This window comes from Ischnura elegans, chromosome 1 (genome assembly GCF_921293095.1).
Source record: "Ischnura elegans chromosome 1, ioIscEleg1.1, whole genome shotgun sequence".
Taxonomy (NCBI): domain Eukaryota; kingdom Metazoa; phylum Arthropoda; class Insecta; order Odonata; family Coenagrionidae; genus Ischnura; species Ischnura elegans.
Window position 1 is genome coordinate 25087436 of NC_060246.1, and position 25872 is coordinate 25113307.

General features: G+C 37.4%; 1 protein-coding gene across 1 annotated transcript; it reads left to right on the forward strand.

Annotated features, from left to right (window-relative positions):
* Positions 1–1120: 1120 nt before the first annotated feature.
* Positions 1121–24630, forward strand: LOC124157507 (ATP-dependent DNA helicase Q4). The gene is made up of 15 exons (XM_046532273.1): positions 1121–1327; positions 1413–2674; positions 6328–6545; positions 6985–7124; positions 9688–9802; positions 11246–11475; positions 12684–12968; positions 14608–14907; positions 16731–16848; positions 16939–17114; positions 18607–19008; positions 20434–20593; positions 22554–22743; positions 23682–23802; positions 24199–24630. The coding sequence occupies exons 1-15, from the start codon at positions 1217–1219 to the stop codon at positions 24427–24429; spliced, it is 4059 nt and encodes a 1352-aa protein (XP_046388229.1). The 5' UTR covers positions 1121–1216; the 3' UTR covers positions 24430–24630.
* Positions 24631–25872: the final 1242 nt, after the last annotated feature.

Sequence of the window (25872 nt, forward strand, 5' to 3'; positions counted from 1 at the left end):
TAGACTTGATCAGGCCCTGATTATCATCCCCTCGCCCGTCCGCGCCCATTCAAACCGCATCCTTTTTCAACTATTATTCGCCAACGTGTTCCCCATGAACGGCAGTGAAATTTACTGCCATTAGTAAAAAGTCCCCTGGACTAGGAATCGAACCTTGGACCTTTGACTATCCGGGCACTTTCCACTTCGGCGTTGGAATATTTTCTTCGCGGACGCGCACTCGAATTTGGCATTTTGTGGCTTAACTGAGGCAGATACGCCAAAATTCACGTAATTTTTGCACTAAACGGCAGTATCTCGGCCAAATCTATAGCTAATGACCATAAAATAATAAATTATTCGATTTTGATCCTCCCCCCATAAATGGCATTTGAGCGAGGGTCAGCAGCTCTCCTAGAAGTCTCAACCTTTTTAGGTCTTATTTTTGATCAGTCCCGCAACTTTTTTTCATTGGGCCAAACGGATTTAAGAAAACGATTTTTCCGATTCGCCCTAGTGTACAGGCCGAAACACTATCTTCCCCACTTTTATTCATACGACCTACGCGAAGCGCGAGAAATGCGCTTAAAATGGTAATCTTGTAGGAGAGTTTAATAAAGTTTAACTTTTTATTTTTTCGTACGCCTCATTTTACGGGTCAATTCAATTTATTTGAAAAATAATCTCAAGCGGAATCATTAGTAACATTTAAGACCGATTAAGAGAGCAATGAAAAGTATCTTGGCTTGGTACAGTATCCTTATGACAGAGTTCGAGAAACATGAATAACTATATGCATAGTCACATCATATTTGATGGAACACTACTCTTTCATTTAAAGCATCAATGCCTTAGTGTATTATAGGGAATAAAATAATTGGAAAAACGACGAATTAAAATCACTCGGATCGCCGTTCTATTATATTTTATAAAATCTCATAAACGCATAATGATCCATCAGCAGCGAATACTTTATAGCTACGATGGTAAGTAATTGCAAAATTATGGTATTAACCAAATTTTATCAGCCGAAATAAAGTCATAAAAAGAATTTTTTATTGTATCCCGTTTAGGACATTCAAAAAGGCCTACTAATTTTAACAGATGACAATCGAAAATCGGGTGTTCATCGGAGGCTACGGCGCAAGCGCAGGTATCGTTTAGCGGGAAAATGCGATGGATACGTGGGTTGATGTGATGATATAGTTTTATTAATATTGAATGAATTACGTTAAGCATGGCATCTTTCGACGAACCTTTATTTAAGCTAAAATACCAAAAATACAAACTGAAAGTGAAATTATGGGAGTCCGAATTCAGGAAAACAAATGGCAGAATCCCCGCAAAGGTGTGTATTTTTATCGTACCTGTACGAAATTCTTTAGATGGTTCCTTATGTCAAATCAAGGATTAATGGATATCATTTCTTATAGGATGATATAAAATCAGCGTCTCCAGATATCCGTGAGGCATACAGAAAGTATTGGAAGTTGAAAACTTTGAATCTTCAGCGAACGATTTTGGACCCTATGTTGCTAGTCGAAGATGAAAGCTCTGCTTTAACCTTTGATGATGTCAAGAGTACAAGTGAAACAAATTCTCTGTTCTCCAGTAAATTTGAGAGCGTTAATGGTGATTCCAGTATGTCAATAACATTCGAGCCCACTGAAGACTCCCAAGCTAGTTTAAATTGTGTTGTTGAATCCAGACTTAATATTAAATCTCCAGTTCCGCCATGTGAAGAATTACAAGTATCACAAAAAGATGCAAATGTCTGGGGCCCTCATTTGAATAAACAGAAGGAAGTGAAAGCAGATAATACTGACACAATAAGTGTGAAACCTAGTTCCTCAAGTCAGTTATCCAAGAAATTATTTGGTGGTTCTAAGTTTAATCTGAAGCGTAATCCTCGAAAGTCGAGTAGCTTTTCTCAAAGATCGAAGAGTGACATCAATATAAGACCAATAAGTGTTTCTTTGCAACCTTCAAGCAAATTGTATTCATCTCAAGAGGCGGCCCCTTCGAAGCCTGTTCATTTCGATTCTCCTCCCCTTGAAGACTCCTTGGATTTTTTAATAGTGACTCCTTCAGAAAATCGTCCCTTTAAAGTGATTAAATCTAATGAGCACCTCTCCAGGAACTCAATAAGTATCATAGACCAGGCAATATCGGAGCCGAAGGCGTTAAAAACGAGACAACTAAATGACGGATGGGTCAAAAGACATTCATTGATTGGAATCTCAAGAATAGAAAATGATCCCATCAGTGGAAATGAATTAAATAATTCGTTAAATAGCGGTGAAGAGCAAGAGAATATCTCGTCGACAGAGTCTAAAGTCGAGGTTGATGACGATCTTGTTAGTGATTCTGATACTGAATCCAGTCAGAAAACTTCATTTTTTCAGGCCTGCATGAAACGAAAGAAAATTTCTGATAAAACTCAAGATGTTGAAGACTGTGATAATCGCACAGAAATGAGGCCAGGAAAAATTCAAAAGAGGATCTCCTCACCTTCAGAATCTGATGTGAGTGCTGCGAAAGAGTCATCTAATGTTGTGGTCTCATTACCAAAGACTGTTTTGAAAAAATTATCTCAGGCAACTGATGATTCATTTGATTCTTCGAAGTCCAAGCCAGAAAATGGGGAATCTAAAGCTAAAAAATCAAGCAATAGTAAAGCCAAGGCTTTAGAGAGGTAAATATATTTTAATACAATTTATAACCACATTTCATGGGAGAACTGTGAAGAGCTTTTCAAATTAAAACCTACTGTTTTCATATTTGTCTGCCATGGTTAACACTTCTTCACTTGTTAATGTTGTAATTCTTTATTATCTTTTTGGTAAACTTAGCTCAACTTCCTCTTCTATCTTTATCTTGAAGAATTTTACTTCCGAAGGTCTCGTGCTTGCGTTCTGCTGATGTTTTCTATACTTACCAGGGATAGTCAAGTCTGTGTGTAATGAATACTAAGCATTTTAGTTTCGTTCCCCATTTGTTTTTGTGGCATTTAACACTGTTTTTTCCTGGAATGATCTTACGATTGTGTATGTATATTCCTATGCTTAAGACTTAACCCTTTTCAGATGGTGAAGTTCTTTCCTTAGCATGACTACTTGACTTAGCTCCAAGAGACTATTCCGTCCCCTCGGTGCGGAGCATTTTTGCAGGACATTTGTTGAGAAGGGTCTCGCGGATAATCACACTCTCTCAGCACCAGCCTTTTTCGACCCCCCTAGCGGGCACTCCGCATTATCTCAGACTCCGAGGGTAGTTTGGCTCCCTCCTTTCCAGGTTTATAACCCTACCAGCATAATTGGTTCCTGGTATATGAATTAGCTAAATGGATAATGGTTGATTGCATGTAAATTGCAAACTTCAAATTGAATTCCTCGGTTTTTCCTTAGGATTGTTTAAGTTTGAACAAAGCTCTACCATCTATATTAATGTATTTAATGAATCAATAATTTACATGTTGATGTTTTTACCAAAATTGAGATATAAGTTAAGATATTTATGGTGGAATTTGGTTTTAAAATTGTAAACACTTTTCAAAAGGCAGAGAATTCGTCTTAGTTATATTTTTTGAGATAGGAACAAATATTTATTTCGCAAAATGACTTGAAAAAACAATTGTATGACCACAGTCTTTTACCGCCAAGAGGGGTAATATAAGACGGGGGTTCCTGGTACCTGCTCCCAGATTTTGAGGGTAAGACCTAAGCCCCGCTCCATTGTCCCAAATCTGAGATGTCGCGTACTAGCGAGTGTTATAAAAAAAAGAGCAAGGACCCATATGTGTATGGAATTCATTCGCCTGCATAGGAAAATCTCTGACTTATATTTTCGGCCTTCGTCTCCCAGGTCAAGAAATGTACTGCCGAATATTTCCGGTGTTAGTAGCAAAAGGGTTATGATGTAGAGGTCGATTCTATGACTTCTTGAAGTATCTGGTGCTGTTCACCCCAAACATTTGTATGAGTGTGTGAGTCAGTGAGTGGGTGGTTAGAAGTAGGTTTTATAGCACATATACCGATTCAACTCTGGTAATTCTTTCATGTTTTAAGTCCATAATATATTTTCTGCGTAGGTAAAAAAAATCTTGGTGCAAGTTTACAATTGAGTACTAAAAGTGATTAAAATTTGGAAATATTGCTAATTTCCTGAATACAGCTATGTCAGTCTTTGCTCATCCCAATTAGTAATGGGCCGGCAGTAAAAGGGTTTATCATGAAAATTAATTTGTTGTAAAACAATTGAATGAAATCATTTGAAAAATAGTATAGTAAATTTTTTTTATAGAAACTCCCTCCCGTAGCAACTGTGGTATTAACTAAAATTTTTTTTTCAAGTACACCTTTTCTCCGTAGTTAGTGAAAGTCAAAAAGCTGTTGACTATCCAGTCCTTGGCCATATACTGTGATTCTTGTAGCATGTCGTCATAATCTATCCTCCTGAGTGACATCCCAACCGAGTAGAGACTTCAATATCATGGCTCTTTGTGACTGCTTCAATGGCTGAAATCAATTTGCATATTCCGTAACTTGAGCAGTGAAACGATGTTAAATGAATAGCTGGATCGCCATTATTTCAGTAACTCTAATATATTACTCTGAATCTCATCTCTCTCTCTGAAAATTGCTCTTTTCACTATTAGGTAATTAATTCCAACTGTCTTGCGATATTAACCTTCCGTCGGGTGCAATGGATCTGACAGGCACAGCGCGAGAGTTGTTTTCGCATTTATGCCGACAGATCAGTGGTGGATAATTTAGCATAGTTAAACAAAATAATGGCACAATAAAGCAAAATATAAGCATTATTAGCTAAAAAAGTCAGAAAAATAAAAAAACTATGACCTTATAGAATTCACATGCTAAAATACATTACATATGATAATACTTAACAGCTTAAAGAGCACATCAAATCGCACCTTGCTGGACCGGTCCGAGGCTTTATGACACTGTGTAAAGGGGTGTATACTCAGCAAATAAGACATCATGTAAGTTTTTGACTGCCTTAATAATTTTACTTAAAACTTTAAAGGTGTACCACTGAGCCATTCTAATAGTTAATAACGTTTTTTTTAACATCTCTGCCTACCAGGCTCATTGCGCCTGGACTCAGCAATTCCAATATTGCGCCTGACGAAAGGTTAATTAGGGAAACCCCTATTCATAGAATATGCTTTCTCTCTTCATTTCCTTTTATGTCATTTTGGTGCCTGTGTTAACATTCCATAATGCTATTTTATTTTTCCATTCTCTTTTTCCATTTTCATCTCTTTTGCCTCTGCACTTGTATGTTCAGATATTTATTTATTTTTTTATTTTATTTTATCCTCAAACCACCGGATACAGCTCTTATTGGCCATTTTACACCGGGGTGTTCAACAAGTGTAACAAGTAAACGTACACAAACGACCATGCCCTGGACCGGGGAAACCTACCCAGGCGGGACTCGAACCCGCGACCTCTTGTTTGGCAGGCGAGGACGTTACACCGCCGCCACCGAGGCCGGCAACATTACATTACATTGTTTTGTATTATCAATGGCTTTAGAGACCTTGCCTGACCCTTACTGTGCGTCCGGTCATGTAACTTCTTGGGCTAACTTCCATGATGTGTGATACTGTTTTTTTTTTTTCAAGAAAAAACATTTTCTCTTGACTGTCCTACAGATTTTTTTATGATTTTGTATGTTGCATAGTTTCTTGTCTTAGACCCACTTTGACTTTCCTGGTACATATTTTCATTTGCCCACCAAGATAAAATTTGCTTTCACCAGTCTAAATCTAGGGTTCATTGGAAGCTCTTCGGCGTAATTTTTAGGCTGTCAAAATATCACCCATCACCACCTATTTCTGATTTGAAGATATCAGCTGAATGGTTGGACAGACTTCCCTACCCTACACAATGAGTAAAGGAAAAAAACAAAACAATTGCTTAAACCTGTTGAAATTTACCAATTAAAGGGTTATTAATAGGGTAAAAGGGTAAAGTTAAAGCCAAAAAGCAACAAAGAATGTTTCTTTTTCAAGTAGGTCTTAAATCCGCCAGTACATACATTCATTTCTCACTTTACATCTCAGGTTAGCAATTGTGAATTAGTTATGATGCACCCAGCTCCCTTATCAGATAATCTTTTCATATATTTTACTTCCCTTTTACATTCTTGATTACTTTTCTTGCACAACTAATCCTCGCCCTTCCAATATGACTAATTCATTACTGTGCTACTTCCAATCCACTTTTCCTTTGAAGATATTTTTATTCACTTTGTGGTTTGGCCGATCAAGTTGTCCCGTCTGTAGTCTTGATTCCTGTTAATTTATTCTCTCCTTTACAGAAAACTTGCAAGTGGGACTGTGAATGAAAATTTTGTAAAAATCAACATTAAGAAAAAAGTTTATGCTCGTGGAAAGAAGAATACATCTTTTTCAAAGTATAAGAAGATGATGTACAAGAAGAAAGCCAACAAGGATGGTGATGAGCTATGTGGAAAGAATATTGTGAAATGCTTTAAGTGTGGTGATATAGGCCATTACGCCAGAAATTGCATGAAAGGTACGCAGAGAAAAAACACAAAATTAAATATGGGTATCTGTGATAAAACTCTCTCTTGGAAAATTATATTAATGAAATGGGCCTTTTTGTGTCTGAATTTAAATTACCAATTCAAATGTGAAATGGATGGCAAACCGTGTTTCAGTTAAAATAACTTCTGAACTTACTCATACTGTTTTGAGACAAAATTACTTATATGTATTTCATGAAATAATATTAACTTAATCCCTCCTAGGGGAAACGAAGTTATTTAAAAATTTTGGTTGAATTGTGTGACACAATATGTTCATTTCAATGAAGAATTGGGTGTAATTGCCTAGTAATAGTAATTCAATATTGCCTTGTCTCAGTCTCCTTTTTACTGTGTTAAAGTTGTATGTGTCTATTTTCCATCCTTAAAAATATTGTAATGGCTATTTATTATTTATGGTTACTCCAGTTGACAAACTGCTGCCTACTGAGGAAAATGAGGAAGATGCTTCTGAGTTTCCCACTTTAGAAGAAGTGGCCCTCATGTGCAAGGAAGCGAAAGAGGCCAAGAGCGTTTGGGATACAGGAAGTACGGATCAACTTAACGAGGTGAGTTGGAGGTTACCAGGCACTTTGTGATGGACTAATAAAAATCTGGTAAGGTCATGCTTGTGAGAGCAGGCACTCTACCACAGCCACAACCTTGGCCAATTGTTGTCTCACTCTCTTTTACCAAGCAAAATACCACTCACTCAAACAGTTGGAATTTGTTGAGTCGCAGTGAAGTTGGAGGAAGTGCTAGATGCACCATGTCCATTGTTTCTTGTTTCAAAACCACTGAGATGGTGACAATCAAATTAGAAATTTTGGTCTGAAGATTGGGGATGAATGAGCTGCATTTTTCATAGTGTTTACTAAACCATTTACTGGCTAGTTAAAACCTGTCATGTGTCGGGTTTTGATAGAGCTATAGTTCATTTAAAATATCTTTGCGATTTAGAGGCGGGCCCGCATATTTTGGAGGGTGATGGTGGAGGGCACATGACTTCCTGGAAACCAACCAAAATGCTATAGGTAGAGCCTAGTTTTCAGGAAATTCAGATGCTTTCAGACCTCCGTAGTGTTAACTTCATGAGGAATGTAGCTGTGTTGCCAAACGTCCGTCATCTTCCGTCACTTGTTTTAATATGGTGATAGCTCTCCAAAGACCCTTGTAAATGGTCATAGTGAGGAATGCAAGCAGGGAGTGAAAGGGATGGTAAGGTGTAAATCTCTTCGACCAAGGAGCTAGCCTGGCTTCCCACCCATCCTAATGAGTCTCATGGTGGCTGGTAGAAAGAGGGTTTATGAGACAGTCTTTTGTTTCCATTCTCTGACAAAGTCTTTTTTAGGAAACACCGACCTCTCTCTCTCTCCCAATCCCATATCCCTAATGTCGCAGGTCCCACCTCTCAGAGATAGGGTTACCTATGAATGTGGATTAATGATTTTAGTTTATTATTTTTTTTTTAGTTTTGAATAAAAGTACAGTTGAGGACCTCAAATCCAGAAAGCTTGGGACCAAAGGGTTTCTGGTTCTTCTTGATTTCTGGTCTTCAGCATGTGGAAAAAGTGGTACACTTTTTTTTTGAGAATTGTAATGTAATAAAACCATAACTCAGAAATTACACATGAAAGGGATTTTAACATTAATTAGCATAAACCTTCTAGCAGTATTTCAATTTAATATATGTATACAACTTTGCTTTAAAATGATTGTGTGAGCACGTAGACTCAGCATTCTTTTTACTTGTGTATTCATTCACTGATTGATGTCAGAATGTACAGTCGTTGCACAAGACAATGTCGCCGATGCTTGAAATAACCATCACTTGTAAGCCAGCACCAGACATGCGTTATTCAACGAATGACAATCACCAATGAACCATTCATTGGCATAGAAAAGCTCGTCTTGTCATTCAGACATGTGGATGCTGCCATACGTCTGTCATAAATTGTAAAATATTCGCTCTACACCTCACAACTTAAGTATGCAACCGATGGATAGCAAATATACAGTCTCAATCCTCTCAGCTGTGTAAAGGCAGCAGAGGTCTAGCTATGTGTGGATGGTCTGTTGAACATCTCATAGAAGAACATTTGTCGCCTTAGATGGATTCAAGTACGCTATAATGAAAGAGACAAAAAAGTTGCCGAATAAGTCGTCAAATCACGACCGTAGCTTCTGCAGTATAAACTATATGTGCTTAATACTGGATGAGAACGAGCAATAAATACATCTTTTTCTTCCTGCTTAATAGCTTTCGTTGATAGCATTCGCTAGCACACATTCCGATATCTATCGATACCTTCCTTTGTTGGACAGTAAATCTGTGCAAATGCTTCTATATTTTGTTAATTAATTAATTTATAAATGTGTTCAGGCTCTTGTGCTCCATATTTGAGATCCATACGTATTCCTGCCTAGGTTGTTAGCGTATGTTCATAGTGTGTGCTAACTTCCTACTCGTCCCAGAACAGGTGCCACAAGGTGGCAAGTCAAAACACTACGCAGAGGAATTTTCTAATGTTCCGGATTTCTGGTTTTCCGGGTTTCTGGATTTGGGATGTATGGTCCTCGACTGTTATTGTAAATTTTACTGCGTTACTTGCATTTGCAAGTCAGGTGCTGAAAGGGCATTTTTAGAACATTGGCAACCTTAGGCTGCAGCCAAATGTCTTTTTCTTATAACACTATATTAATCTTTCGTAACATTGTCCTTAAAAATTGCTAAAATTACATTAGTTTGCATGTTATCCTGTAAGCTTTCAACCAAGATTTTGCACTCTTGGGACTTATATATCATTAGTGCAAATTCATATTGAATGCAGAATTTTAATTTTATTGGGTATGGAAATGCAAGGAAATTATCATATTTGATAAGTTTATCAATGCTCCCAGTCATTCATTTAATTGATGAAAAATAATTTATGATTTCAAATCATTCCATTTAAAATATATGTATGTACCTAAATGGGATACCTTGCATGTACAACAAGTAATTATGATAGAAGTTAGTATCTAGCATTTTAATTATATGGTTACCTATATTCATCTATGGCTTTTATTTATTGTAAAAAATTTACTTTTCCATAAAGCTTAGTGTGTGACATTTATTGTTTATTTTTTTAGGGTGGGCATAAGGATGAAAATGAAGAAATAGTGTTTACCATAGAGGTGGAAAATAGCTGCCCCAGTAGAGAGGTCAAACCAGTCTACCAGCTTTTGGAAGGAGGAAGTTTAATTGGTATGATTTAAAAAATATTTTTAGGCGTATTTATTTAGTTTTTGATTGAATTTTAATGAAAAGTTGTCTCTGGTTATAATTATTGATGTGGAAATTCAAGTTCTCTACATCTGTGAATGGATGAAAATCATCCTACTACATATTTTATTCAAATATGCACTGGCCTTAAAAATGTATATATATATTTATGGCCAGTACATATGGCGGCGATGCAAAGCATAACAATATGCATGACAAATGGTGATTTTTGGCTACCTTTATTCAAACATTGACTTCATTTGACATTCAAACGTTGACTGGGAAATACCATTCATAATATCCCAATGTCTCTAATTATTCAAAATAAGTGCCTATTGATGGAGTGGATGAGCTGGGTGTTACTGTCAATGTCCAGAAATGTCTTATGCTCTAAAGGAAAGCTGAAGTTACATTAAAAGTATTACATATTTAGTTTATATAGTTAGTCCTTGGAAGTGGACTTATTATCCTTGTGCCATGTCCTTTAGTCTGTTGTTTTAGATTGCTTCAAGGACTCATTGAGAACTTTCTTCACCTGACCATCTTTTTAGTGGTGATAATGTCATTGTGCTTGTATTCCTACTGCTCCATGTAAGCCAGCAAGCTGTCTACGAATGCAAGTGCCTGGTTGTGACTCTTGCAATCTCTACCCCCTTTGTTTCTGCTCCTACTTCCCCCAATGCCTTCGCTTCCACTTCTTCCATCCTCTCCCGTTTCACCGTGACTGGTTGAGGAGTTAGCATGCCTGAGGGTGATTAAATCCCTGGTTCCTGTGGGCTATATTCAACTGCTTTTGAGGCCATGGCAGCAATTGTGCACTTCCGAAATGAAAATAGGTACATGGAAAGGTAATAGAGTAGACGTCCAAGAAAACTGGAAACATTTGTTGTCAGCAAGTAGAGAAAATAATAACATTTTGCAAAGGGAATTCAAATGGAAATAACAAGACTCGTGTATCCTTGCTTAAAAATAAGATAATCCTGGTGTTTTTGCGTCTGATTTTATTTTCTATAAAGATCGCGGGAAGCAAATTAAAGTAGGATGAAACTCATGTACAGATAATCCTCTTATAAATAGATTTCAGCTAATTGTCTGTCCTCATCATGTTTTTTTCAGTTGAAAAGAAGTAAATACATTCCTTAAAAAAAAGAACAGGGATTTGTTAACCTTAAATGTATTGATACTGTTGATATTCATATAATGTTAAAGTATTGAAGCGTGCTTCACCATTCTAGCCTTTGTTAGGAAAAGTGTTTTGCATTCCATTGTCTAATAAAGTGGGTTTTGAGATGTATTTGGAGGAATATATGTGTCTTGGGGACAGAATCAGCCTGTGACCAAGACTTATATCATCTCAGAAAACTCACATAGCTTTTAAGAATGGCAAGCAGTAATGTCACTATTAAATTCCTCTGTTGGTTGCAGATACTCCAAAAGAAATTTATGACACCTTGAAAATGTTTGGCCATGAGGAATTCAGGCCTGGACAAGAAGAAGCAATCATGCGTGTCCTTTCTGGCCAGTCTACTTTGCTCATGTTGTCCACTGGAGCTGGGAAAAGTCTGTGCTATCAGCTGCCCTCATACATATATGCTCAGAAATCAAAGAGCATCACTGTAGTGGTCAGCCCTCTGGTGTCTCTCATGGAAGATCAGGTACGGATGATCCACCCAGGGAAGGAAACCTGTAATATCCCTGATATTAAATACTCAGCTAATTATTTTGTTCAGAAACATTTAGATATATGTGAGAGGCATTTGCATCTTTATTAATAACTTGAATAAATAGTAGAGTGCAGATTAAAGCAGCTATGTAATTTTTAACACTTTCTCTCTAAGAGAAGCATAACATTTGGCAAACACATGACAACCAATAATTGTATTACCATTTCGATTTTTTTCTTGATCAGGTGTATGCATCTTTGAGAATTTTTCATTTTAAGTTTGTCCTGAAAATGGATTGAAAGAATAGGCACACCAATTTTCTTTTATTGTTGGCTTCGATAGACTTCAAATAGTGAAGAGAACTGAATTTTTCATTTCTCAATGCATCACCAACCAACGCAGAGGAGTATGGGCTTCCAAGAAGTCACCCCTGAAAAGTGAACGGCAGTGAAATAAAGAACAATTACTGCCTAGTGGGGCATTAGTGCGAGACTGGGGTTCACCATATTTTCTTATCTATCCACCCATATTCATTTACCATATTTATTTTATTACCATCCTTCATGCAAGGGTCTAACATCTAGCATGGTTGAACCTTGGTAAAATTTCCATGGAAATCAAAGAACCTTGTCGTGGTTTGCACACTGGCCCGGAAAACCAGATCCGTGGTTTGATTCCCAGTCCAGGAGAATTCTTTCTCATGGCAATTTATGTGAATTTCACCACCATTCACTCTGCAGGTTTGAAATAAATTACATCAGTCAATCTAATCTATAGAGGTTTTGATAGGAATTCATTTCCTTGATTTCTTTGGTCAAGTTGAAATATAGAAATACATATAGTGGAAAAAAATTATGAATTTTTTCAGTTAAATTTTATCCACATTGATTGGGAAAATTGCTGAATAATCATTCCTATTAGAGACTAAATGATTGGGGAAGGAGGGTGTTCAAATGTTCTCTTGGAATCCAAACTAAAAAATCTGAAACATGCATATGGTTGCACTGAATTATAGGCCATCTTTCAGTGCACGGTGTGTTTTTGAGAAAATATCTTTGCCCAGTTAATCCAGGTTTACAGTCAGACATCCTTGATTTCAAAGTTCATCAAAGGGAAAAATTTCAGGGAGGAAAACTCAATCACATTGACATGTAAGTTACCTATTTATTTACATAATGTTGTGTCATTGTATCCTACAGGTCCTTGGTCTTCCATCATTCTTAAAAGCTGCATGTTTGCATACCAATCAGACTGCCAAACAGAGGGAAAAAGTGCTGGAGCAAGTGAAGAAAGGCAATATGCATTTCTTATTAGTGTCTCCAGAAGCTGTGGTTGGTAGCACTGGAGGTGGAAAAGGTTCCAACATTAACTTCAGAAACTTCCTTGCGCACCTGCCACCCATTGCATTTGCTTGCATAGATGAAGCCCATTGCGTCTCCCAGTGGTCTCACAACTTCAGGCCGTCTTATCTGATGGTTTGCAAGGTGAGTGTATGTCCTTCTGAAGTGACTACATATGCAATAGTCGTAAAAATGTAATTGATATGTGAGTTTTTGTGCAGCATTTCCTGTGGGAAATGTATCCTAAGGGTGCACTCAGGGAGAGTGAGTGCTCAGAGCTCTCTCTCACCACGGGAGTGGACAATTATGCAGCATATTGAAATGATTATCTATACATATTGCAATAATCAAATCAATGAAAATTAGAAATGAAAAATTTTCCTGGGTAATTACAGTAAAACCTCCGTACCATGACTTTGTTGGGACCATAAAAAGCATTAAAAAAGTAAATAGAAAGTTACTTTACTTATGGCCTGAAATAAAATAATGCCAAAATTAATGCCTTCGGATTACGTATTTTTAAAGTACATACTCCATTCTTTTCCTGAGTGTCTAGTCGATATTATTCTTGGAGTGCAACAGTTGAAGTCGATATCGATTGGCAGTCTTAATGCAGCAATTTTGCTGGAAATAGCGCATATTGCCCTTTAGACTTACAAAATAAAATGCAATGTTGGAATCCCATTGAAATACTAGTAAATATCTATGTTCGTAACCAGTATACACTATGTATCAATTAACGTCTATGGAAATTAGGTACGGCTAGTTTGCTACCACAAGCGAAAAGGTGGTAGCTGGCAATGCACTGAGGTCATGGTGGCAATCGCATATGATAATGGCTTCATAGAAACTGAACACGATCCATATTCTGTTGGCACACCCGTTCTTCTGTGCCAAAATGCAACACCATCCACGTGTAGACCAGGTGATATTTGAATCCTCACCTTGCCCCGCTCATCCAGTAATTCAGAGCTGGGTTATGGACGTAGCCACACGGAGCAGAGCAATAGATGGATCCCTGTGGAGTGAAGTAATAGACGTAGCCGCATGGAGCAGAGCTTTGACTTCCCTCGCACATTCCTTATGTCAGAGTTGACTATGGCCATCACAGAGCCAAACCGTCAAGTTTCCCTATGCCCCTCCCTCTGTAGGTCTTGGATGTGAACCCCTTCGAAGCTCGGAGAGGAACAGTGAAAGGACAGTACTCTCCACTGCAGTTCTACTCCCTGCTTATTATGTAAATATCGATGGCCAAAATTAACTGTAAATGCAAAATACTACATTTTTTTCTCAATAATACGTTCCAGAGCATTCAAATTTTTATTCTATCCTCAGCCTCCCTGAGTGGAAAAAGTTGAGTGGGTGTTACGTAGGGTCTTTTGAATCTTATATATAGCAACTCAATACTGGCCAAGAACTAATAATTGAGCTCCTGCCAATTAGCAACAAGTTCTCAGGCAGGTACTGACTGAAAAGACCACTATGAGAAATTAATGAGCAATCACGCTAACCTGCTACAAAGTGGTTGCATTCAGGGGAAAATTCCACAGCTATTTTGGCCGTGCTCACAGTGCTCTCTCTCCTACATTGTACAACTGGACATTGTGGTAATATTTAGGGTAATTGAAATATCTTGCAAGTATCTAACATGTGTACTCCCTCTCCTCGTGAGCACCCTATGAGAATGTTTTCTGGCTACAGCTGTGAGCTTTATGATGCAGATTGATGTAGCTGATCTTTGTAGTGTAAATAAATTGTTTTGAAACCAGATTATTTATTGCAGATTTTACGTGAAAATCTTGGGGTGAAAACAATACTTGGCCTCACGGCTACAGCAACCAAGACCACTGCATTCAGTATTGCTTCTCATCTGGAAATTGCCGATGGAGAAAAAGGCATCATCAAAGGCATTCCTCTCCCTAATAATTTAATGCTCTCAGCCTCAGAGGACAAATTCAAAGATAAAGCATTGGTGGCTCTCATGAATGGTGAAAGATTCCAAGATTGCAGCTCTTTAATTATTTACTGCACTCGCCGAGAAGAATGTGAAAGGCTATCCACATTTATAAGAACCCAGTTCAGGGTAAGTACCTTGTGTAACCTTATCTTACAAGAAGGAAGGCATAAATATTGCTTGATATCATTCCCCACTTAATACCCATATTGTCAGAAAATCTAAAATCTAGTGTGGCTTTAGGCCGGGGTAGCCATTTTGTACTCCTGGAAAACTGAAAGAGTATGCTGTGAAAGCAATTGAAAATTTTGTGTATCTATTAGTTTCCTGGTGTTCTCCGTAATATTTTATTACTTTGCATGTAGATGAGAGAATATACCTTCAGATTATTGGGAGGAGAAGCTGATTATAGTGGATTAACTAATTCACTGTGGGGTTAAATCTGCTCCACCTTCAAAGGAATAATGTCTCCTTTTGGGAGTGTATATATGGTGGAGTCCACTTATAGCAAACCTGCTTAAAACAAAGTCCCACTTTAAATGAAATGAAAGCTATTCCCCTTCAAAAAATGCCTTTTCAGAATGTATAACATTCCACTTTTAATGAAGGCATATTGAAATGAGTCTTGCCTATAACTAAGTTGGCCATGGGGCGCAACATATCGTATATTATAAGCCTGTTCTAACATGTTATAAAACATGATAGCAGTATCATTTTCATTTTAAAAAGTTTGGGGCTCTAAAAAGATCCAATTATTTTCAGCACGAATGCTCAACCAGAAATCTCGCCTTTATTTCTAAAGTTATAGACAAGATTTCTATTTTATATGCATCTTAGCACCTACAACCAAGTGCGTACCCAGGGTCAAAACTAACGGGGTGCAAGCTTTTGTGGTCTTTCAAGTTGTAACATTTTAGCACAGAAATGATGAATGAAACCGAACTTCAAAGAAAATTATGACCGCAAATTTTAGTTCTTATAATTATTTTCTTGAAAAAAATAATTATTTTTTATTTTAGTTCCCTGTATTATACTAATATCATTTTTCTTTAAAAGAAATTTTGTTCAAAACTTTCGTTTTGAAATAAATTCAATTTTGCTTTTGGGAGCAGCTGCTCCCTCCTGCCCCCCACTGGGTACGCCCATGCCTACAACATAGCACTCCTCTTCTCAGACTAGAAGAATGGGTGAACTCCCACCCCTGTTGGGCAATCAGCTAAACTCATCCTTGTAATCCATCGGGCAGCTCCCACCTCCTCTCGCTAGCCACCCGTCCCTAACTTCAGTGTTGACCCCTACCATACTTGCCAGTCTCTGATGATTTCTTCTGTATCTAGTGCTGTGTTACTTAAGATCCCAATCGAATTAATAGTCATGAGATATTGATTAATAAAGGGAGTGATAAAAGCGATGAAAAGTGTTTAGTTCAAATAAAAGGTAAGAAACTTTCCAGGAAAGACAATAAAATGACCAAGACCAATGTCGCAAAAAGTATGGGATTTCACTTTTTACTTCATCAAGGATTATAAAAATTAGGAGGAACTGACGTGTGTGTGTGTGGAGCTTCTTGAAAAATAATCCAACGCACTAAGCTTGTGGATGTTGGCGATGGTGTGTTTAAGTTGACCCTTGTAAAAATGCTCCAAACGTCCAAAATCCCCCTCCCCACTTCGGAGCCTCAGCTTCATGTTGCTTTCCCAAAAATCCAAGCCACCCTCATATGACGAAGTTGGGTAATGATGAAGTAAACTTCTGGCTCCCTCAAGTCATGAGCAAAATAGAGTGGTTGTCACCATCATAAGGGAATACCAGAGTCAACTTAGGGGCTATAATGGCTGTGAATGGAAACATCTTGTGAAAAAAATTTCTCAGCACATTGATCAGTTGCAAATTTTATTTGTTTTTATCCATGCTTAAAAACTATAATACTTGCCTCTATGTTTCCATTACAGGATGATGAGCGTCCAGAAAGTAATGCTCGCAGGAACAGGATATCTTGGAATGCTGAGGCATATCATGCTGGCATGAGTGCGGCTCGGCGGAAAAAAGTTCAGCAAGCATTTATGAATGGTAGTTGATTTATTGAAACTTGTATGGTTATTATTGAGCATTTTCTTGTATACATGTTTGTGCATAACTGCAGCCACTTTTTCTTGTCAGGATCTCTCCGTATCGTTATTGCAACCGTGGCATTTGGAATGGGCATCAACAAGCAGAACATTCGAGGAATCATTCATTATAACATGCCATCTAACATTGAGAGCTATGTTCAGGAAGTGGGAAGAGCTGGCAGAGATGGATTGACTGCTCATTGCCATGTTTTCCTGGATGAAAACGTGAGTCAGTATTCCTTCCCTAGTTTCAGTCAGCCTAGGTTTTGGCAGGCTGAAGTCCCCAGCTGCCTGTCTGAAGGTTCTTGTTTTAAAGTATATATGAGGTAGCGAATAAACATAAGTATATACTTATGTTTATTCGCTACCTCATAGGGCAGGTGTAATGTTCTCTTAACAGTGGGATTGTGCACAAATTTATTTTTATTGTTGATTGGGATATTGTTTTGAAAATAAAGAGAATATTTTTCCTATCAACAATCAATCGCTTACCATAGGCGCAATTCATGGGGAAAAATTGATGGTCTAAATCCTTTCTCAGGTGAGAGAGTGGTGTCGCTGACTCCTGCCAAGTGGTTTTCTGCTGATCTGCTATTCCCGAGCCTTGGGCATTAGCCTCCCATGGTTTGGTGTTGTTTATACTCTTGTGTGCCTTACGCTCACAAGTTATGAATAGTGGACGTAGGGGAGGGACGTCAAAAATTCTAATGGAGGGCTCTTTAAAGCATAAAAAAATTCTGCTTTCACTGGAAATTTTATCTTGGAATTGCTTTGTCATTTTTTTGGGGCTTTTGTTGCTCGTATACTTCCCATTACAGGCATTAAAAGAGTTGTATATTCTTAATACATATTTTAATGCCATGTTTATTGATTTCTTGCCTTGTATAAGTGCCATAATGATATAGTATTTCTTAGTACATATAAAATGCTGCTTTTTCAAGACTGACAATGAGTTGACTGCAGATTTTTAATGAAGGAATTCAGCAACAAATAAATGTATGGTATCTTTTTAAGAAAGAAATGATCATGTTATGTGTGGTAATCCTCCACCTTATTGTCTTGCATCGGCATATCTATCAATTCTTTTAAAATTCCAAAGTGATACAAATAATATTTTGCTTTTTATGTTTTCATCTATGTATGTATGTATCTATTTATTGCCCTTATGAATTTAATAACATAGCTGTAGATGCACTTATATACAATCCTTTCTTCATTTTGCCGTATTATTAAGATGCTGACATGAAGAATGTCAATTGCCATATCTCTTCTTTCATCATATCATCACCAGATGTGTGATAATAAATTGTCCTGAATGATTTGTTTAAATTATACTGGGACCAGCCACGGTGATAACTTATACGGGAGTCACCCGCAATGCACAATCGTGTAAAAGATCCACAGAGAAAAAAATCATCTGCCTTGACCGGGATTCGAACCCAGATCCCGGTCAAGGCGGATGATTTTTTCTCTGTGGATCTTTCGCATGTCCTGAATGAGTTTTGGGAACGATTTTGGATGAGTTGGGAACCTCCCGTGGAATATATTTAAATGCTCAGTGAACTTGTAAATGTAGAAAAAAATCCTTTGATTATATTGAAGAACAATGTTATTCTGCACATAGTTGGAATTGATTCAGTGAATTATGTTGTATTTCTAAGCTTAAATGTGAGAACTATGTATTTTTATGAAAATTTTCTCCCATTTCCTTGCCCAGGGTGGAGACTTACATGAATTGAGACGGCACATACATAGTGACTCCATAGATAGACACACAATTCGTAAACTTTTGCAGAAAGTATTTGTTCCATGTACCTGTGTAAGTAGTGTTCAGAATACGAAGTCTAAGGGAGAGATGGATGATGGGAATGGAGTGGAATCAGAGGTTTCCAGTGGATGCTCTGCTTCAGAAAAAATAACCTGCCCTGGCCATGAAGTTGCTATTCCAGTGGATGAAACTATCAATGCCTTGGATATCCCAGAAGAAAATATTGCTACTCTGCTGTGCTATTTGGAGCTTCATCCAAAAAGATGGATCAAAGTCTTGAATCGAGTGTACACCAAGTGTAAAGTACAATGCTATCAAGGACCAAAGCAACTGAAAGAAGCTGCACGAAAGGTGAGTGTGTCTATAGAAATAATCAGTGGAATGTCTTCAAATGGTTTATTTGTAATGGTGTAAAAAGGAATATTTGTGGATTTATCCCTCCTGAAGTGTTGATTTCAATTTCTCTTAATGACCAAATTATGCTTGTACTTCTAATTTTCATGTACTTGAATTGATAAGAAATAACTTCATCTTACTGTTCTCCTCCTCAGTGTTTAAATAAGTGACTGATTTTTAAACCCATATTATTTTTAAGAGAAAATGAAAGTTTTTCATGAACAAAGAATTGATATCCTCGTAATATTTTGAGGTATGTATAGCTTTTCAAACATTGGACCAGAGTTAGGGAAAGTGCGGTAAAGCCCTGACAAAAAAAAACTCTCGTTTATCCTTGCACTGATAAAAAATAAAATTTGATGCAAAAATACCAGCATTATCACACCATCAGTATTGTAATGCAAAGAAACACAAGGCTTATTATTTCCATTAGAATTCCCATTATAAAACGTTTTAATTTTCTTCCATTGCTGACATGGAAATTACACATTTACTTGGGCCTCTGGTCTAGTATTGCAGAAGACAATGAGCTGTATAAAAAAACTGGATTAATTTTAGAAATTTTCATCAATGGATAACCAATCGTAAATTAAGAAAATGCTATCTACGATGGTTAAATTTAAATTCCATTGCAGTTGAATATGGCCCAAGGGAACCAGAGATTTCATTGCATTCAGGCAGGTTTATGCCACAACCAGTCATGGTCTAATGGGAGAGGAAAGATGAATTAGAATTGAGGGAAGTGGAAGCAGAGACAAAGGGAGTAGAGACTGCATGAATCACTGCCAGGGGTTTGGCTGTGAAGACAGTTCGCTGGCGTATATGGAGCTTAATAAGAGTACAATGACATTATCTCTGCTAAAAAATCCCATCTGGTCGGGTAAAGATAGCTCTCAATGAATCCTCGAAGCAATCTCAAGTAATAGGTTATGTACCAGTGGAATTAGAGGTTTCCAGTGGATGCTCTGCTTCAGAAATTTTTTTTTTATTTGCATAAATTATGAACAATATGAGAAATAAAAGAGAAAATTTGGACTATCGGTGATTTACACTGTTTCGTATTGTCTCTCCCCATCATCCTGGATAATTGTGACTTCAGTGTATTACGAAGTCATAGCCCTAGTCCCGAACCCTCCTCATATGTAGTGGATGGAGGAAAACTTCCCGCAACAAACCTCTATGGTAATGAAACCCGTCTAGAATAAGTCTAACATCTAAGTCTGCGGATTGGCCTCCATTCAGAAAAATGCCCTCTCATTCATACAAGTTTTCCTCTGAAATTATGTTACCAGGTGTTTCTCTTCATTGTGACCTTCATAATCCTTTTCATGCACATACATATTTGATTGGAGCATATTTTGACTTATTTGTTTAATATAGTGCCCAGCTTTAGCAATGGCTATAGCTTTTGACCTGGAAAGAGGAGTGACCCACGAGAAAAGCAACAGCATTGAATTCCCAGTGGTTGAGATTTCTTCTCGGATGGGCTGGGAGAGCGGACTGGTGAAGAAGCACCTGAAGGATCTTGAATGGAAGAAAGGTGGGCCTCAATATTAAAACAATGAGTTTTAATGTTAGAGCGTAGGTTTCCGCGGCGATGGTCTGATCTCTGCATTTCTCCAGGGTTTTCTTCCGCGTCAGGTTGTTGGTTGATTGACAACAGTTTCGCTGGCTGTCCTGCCAGCGTCTTCAGGTCGAAGGTGTCGGCTGTTGGTTTCTGCCTCGCTTATATACTGTAGGCTGGATGGGAGCTGCACTGTGATTGGCTGTCTGACTGGGTGCTTCTCTCTGATTGGCTCTCTCTTTGATGACTTTTTTTTTTTTTGGAAATTTGAGGAGAAGAAACTTTTAGTTAAGGAGTGCCGATACTTCCCTAGACAAATCAGGGAAGCGATAGAAATTCAAAAAACACCTTTGAATTTCAATAGAGAAGATGGATACTTCCTTCACAGCGCCTGGAAAAGAGTCATCAAAGAGAGAGCCAATCAGAGAGAAGCACCCAGTCAGACAGCCAATCACAGTGCAGCTCCCATCCAGCCTACAGTATATAAGCGAGGCAGAAACCAACAGCCGACACCTTCGACCTGAAGACGCTGGCAGGACAGCCAGCGAAACTGTTGTCAATCAACCAACAACCTGACGCGGAAGAAAACCCTGGAGAAATGCAGAACTGAGTTTTAAATTTTTGATTAAGGAATTAATATTGCTGTTTGGGATTATTGCTGTGCAGGTAGAATACTAGATAATTACTAATACCAGATGTGTGCATGTAGATTCATAGTACTTTCTTCAACTCACACTGTACAGGTAAGGATCTTATGTTCTAACCTTTCACATAATCCACCCACCTGCATTTGGTCGGTGCTACGACAATTGCTTAATTTTCTTTCTATATCCAGTCTAGCCTCTCTCTCTTTTCTTATTGGTTATTTTCTGACCATCACCACAAACATCAGCAACAAGGATATTGTCCAGCAAGTGAACTCAATATTTTTGCTTACTACTGGATACAGAATATTTTCTCCCAGCAGGTGTAGTACATCAACTTGTTGGTCATAAAGTACTTTGCAAGATTAAAATTTCATTTTTTTATGAATTATTTAGTGGTAACTTCTTATTGTCCCCAATTAGCTTGTTCAGGTGCATCATGGTTAGTGTAGTATGATGGATCCTGATATGGGTGAGTAGATAATGAGGGTTTGTACATAAGTTAATTTTTTTAAATTACATATTTGTACTGGAAATCAAAAACCACATTTTCTCTCTTGGTTGTTTATATATGGCGAGAGTCTCATAATTGTTACTCCTGTACTTTGGAATTGCCATATAATTGAAACGGTAACTTGACCCAATAGCTTTTATCGCCATGAAGAGAACCCAAGAAAACATCAGTTCAAGATTTCAGTTGAAGAGCAAAGTAGCCAAAACTTAAATTATAGAACACAGGTTTTGAATATACTAACTCTTGGAAGCTTATGTAACAAAATTCAAAGCAAAAATGTTTAATAATTGCGTAGAAGTATTAACTGGTCAAAATGACTTGTCCTGGCAGGTTAAGTGTGTAACTTGTTAATGATAAAATATAAATAGCTGAAATTAAGAGCAATAAGAAACCCTTTAAACAATAAAATGTATAAGTTCTCCTCAATAGTTTAATGGAACTTGTATCAAAATAATCCAAAACCAATTAAAATTATCCATTCCAGGATTCCAGTGTCAGAGAGCATCAGTGCATGTTAATTTTGCTGAGTTAAATTGTTTTGTTCATAAATTAGGCATAGAATTTATGTATTTTATAGCATATTTTGCAAGTGGAATTTTTGAGAAGTGCATATAAAATCAGGTTAAATCTTATGCAAAATTTATCATAAGTCTAACCCATTTTAAATTAAGAGTATACTGTATTTCGAAATGAGAAAAGGTCCCAAAAATAGCTATAATTTTTTACAATTATTTGATGTATGTGTACATTTATGTCTCATTTTTGTTGCGTGTTCAAGGTCCCGGTGGTAGGTGGAGCAGGAGTGGAATATTGGTGGAGTTCTCAGTCCTTGGCTTCCATTTTGTTGCACCTGGGAATTTGCTGCCTTCTGAATTAGATGAAGCTCTAGATTCACTTCACAACAGAGTAGTGGCTCAGGAAGAAGCCTCTCTGAAACAGCTGAATACGATACTGTCTGCACTGAATATGTAAGTGTAACTTGAGAATATCCCTTAATTTCTCATTATGGTCATTTTGCTTTTGTTAATATGTACTAATCTCTCTCAATGCCTAAAACGCAAACCATCGTGGTTTTCTGCTTAAGTAGTCTTTCCCTTCCCTGACCTACCACATACCAATCAGTATGGCAGATATGCTGCTTATTTCCATTCATAATATAATTAAGAATGTTAAAAGCATAAATGTGCTGACTAAGCCATCAAAATGGCCTGACATTATACATTATAGTGATTTCATGGATAAAACGTGTTACCAGTACTAATAAAGTAAAATTGATTAACCCGTCATTTTGACGGGTGCTGGTCTTGTAAGCTAGATAGGTGGTATAACTCCATTTCTATGGGAAAATATCAAATTATATTTTAAGACAATACACACCATACAAAATGAATAAAATTCAGGAAATTTTGGCAAAAGAAAAAAAGGTTAGGCTACATGATTTAGTTCGTAGAGTTTACCTGCAGAAATGAAGGGTGTTAACTGAATTGGTATTCCAATTGAATTTAAGGATATGTATATAAATAGCTTCCTTTGTTACAAATGATTACAGATTTCTTTGTAGAAATATACTCGGTAGTTCATTGAAAATGTTGAGGAACAGGTTGAGATCTCATCAAGCCTCAACAAGGGACTTCTATATCTCATCATGGGAGTTGTGACAAGTATTTTTTTTCTCTCTTGTCCTCTTAGTTCTTTTCATGAATTGGGGAAAGTTGTCTTGCTTTCACTGTTTCATATCTGTTCTTAGAGGTAACATGCTGAGGCCTGCAATTAATCAGATTTATTTTTTCTTGTCATTTTTCTGAGTCCAAGTGACAAGTAATAGATCATGTATCTTTCTGGTGAAAAAGGTATTTTGTCAGCTAAACCAGATTTTTCAGAAAAACTGTATTTATTGTACTTCCAGGGTTTCCCACAAAACGTGCAAGGAATGCTCTGATGAAGTGGATGAAGAACGAAGCAACAAGTTGAAGGACTACATAAATAAATATTTTAGGGAGGAAATACAAGTGGATTTGCCCCCTGCTGTAAGTAGCAAAAGCAAATATTTGAGACACAAACTGCTTTTTGTGCTCAGTTGGACCTCAGTATTGAATTTCCATCAATCAAGTAACAAAAAATTATCTTATTTCTCATTCTGCCTTTGCTCAAGTGTCAATAGTACTTTCCATTTAGCATGTCGCATTGAAAAGCTGTGATGGGCATAAATAATTCCTTGATTTTAGTCAAATGGTTCATTCACTTTCTCAAAGATCAGCTGCTTTTAAGTATCTACTTGGTAGATTGCCCTGTGAACACCATATGCTTAGCTCTAGCAGTCATTACAATGTATGGCTTTCATATTTTCCTCTATTTTCGTTTCCTAAGTGGTTTTGTAAAGCTTTCGTGATTGAAGTTGCTGAAGAGGAATAAATTGTTTTCAGGAAAATCTTTCTAATGAAGGACTGGTGCGGGATGACATACGTCAACTTGTTTGCAGTTTTCGTGACCAGAGCTTCACTGGGCGAGCGGTGGCAAGAATACTTCATGGGATATCAAGCCCCTGCTTTCCTGCGTATGTATGGGGTAGAACTCGTTTTTGGCGACTTCACCTGCCATCAGATTTTAGAACCATCTGCAAAGTGGCTACAGATGAAATACTCAAATTGAGATGAGCATTCACTGTGTGTGATTACCAAAAAGTCAAAAATTGCCATCTTAGTGAAATTTTATGTTTTTATGTTATAAATTTTATTTTTGTGAATCTTAAATATGTTTTATCGATTCACATATTGTAATGTGATATATTTTATTGCAATATTTTTTAAAGTGTTCATCTCCTTTGATCGATTATCAGTAAAGACATCTTATCCTAATCAGGACTGCTCTTACTTTGTTTTTACGGTATTATTCCTCGTGGTAATTTTGAATTTCTATACTAATGACTTGAAGCATTTGACAAATTGCTGAACCTTGATCATCATAGGTATACAGTGGAACCTCGATTTATCCTTTTTCAGGGGGATGGATGAAAAAAACGATGAATGCGGGAAAACGATCAATGCGGGATTGTTTGTCCGGGTTGCCTATGTCCCAGGAAACGCTGGATTTTTGCGAATTATGACATTCAATAGTCGATTCAAAAAAGATTTTAGCTGATTACAGGAATATTATTCCTTTATCGAAACACTTAGGTCATATTGTTGATTCGGATTATATCTCTTTCAAATATCCTGAAGGAAAACGCCGCCTTGCTAAAAAAATGTTTCACTCCACTCGGAATTTTCACTGCTATTATGCATTTCTGTTCGACGTAAAAAATTCTTATCCATCAAATGCCATTTCAAGTACACGTATTTACGAGAGAAATGTGCGTGTTATGCCTCAAACAACTGATTTCGCCGTCGCAGTGATTGGCTATAGGATGTATCAAGAAGGCCAAAAATAGTTTATTATTTGAAACGTTCCTTTCTTGCAATTAAATTTTTAATATGATTGAGGCAATGTGGCGTTAATCGTCAGCGGCACGCCCACCTGATCCTCGGCTTCATCCCACTTCTTGTTTTCACCAAGGATCTCGCTCTACCCCCACCCCTGCCGTCATGTACTAGGGGACATAACGAGGCGTGCTGTAATATTCTCGCATTTCTAGCCCGGATTTTCTTTGTCTTCAATTATTTTCAGTCTATCCTTTTAAGTTCTCACTTGTGTCTTCGGAATGGCCATGGTCCGAAGACGAAAAAGAATAAAACTAATAAAAATGAAACCGGACTCTATTGAACCCACACGGAAAACACTCGCCGGTTTTAAGTCAACCCACCCTGGAAAGTACGGAACCACTCGTACGAGGTGAAGTTCGGCACTAATGCTATCGCGTACGGCGTAAGCAGAGGGTGAAGCATGACCATATGACTGCGCAATTAAATTTTTTATCCTATAGAGAAGGCAACTTACCCACTCATTTCTAACAATAAGTAGCGTAGCTCTAGATGAGCAGATGAATTCAGATTGCTAGTAGGGAGAAACAAAATATCCTGAGAAGACAACGCTTCGTTAGCACCTCAGACAGGTGAGACTTGTAGCATAACTCGTAAATTGTAACCAGACGCCCTGTTTTC

Bases quoted from the DNA above. Each gene is read 5' to 3' on its own strand.
- LOC124157507 (XM_046532273.1), top strand. From the start codon at position 1,217: ATGGCATCTTTCGACGAACCTTTATTTAAGCTAAAATACCAAAAATAC. The intron at 7,125-9,687 runs GTGAGTTGGAGG...TTATTTTTTTAG, and splicing joins GTACGGATCAACTTAACGAG to GGTGGGCATAAGGATGAAAA. The intron at 16,849-16,938 runs GTAGTTGATTTA...TTTTCTTGTCAG, and splicing joins TCAGCAAGCATTTATGAATG to GATCTCTCCGTATCGTTATT.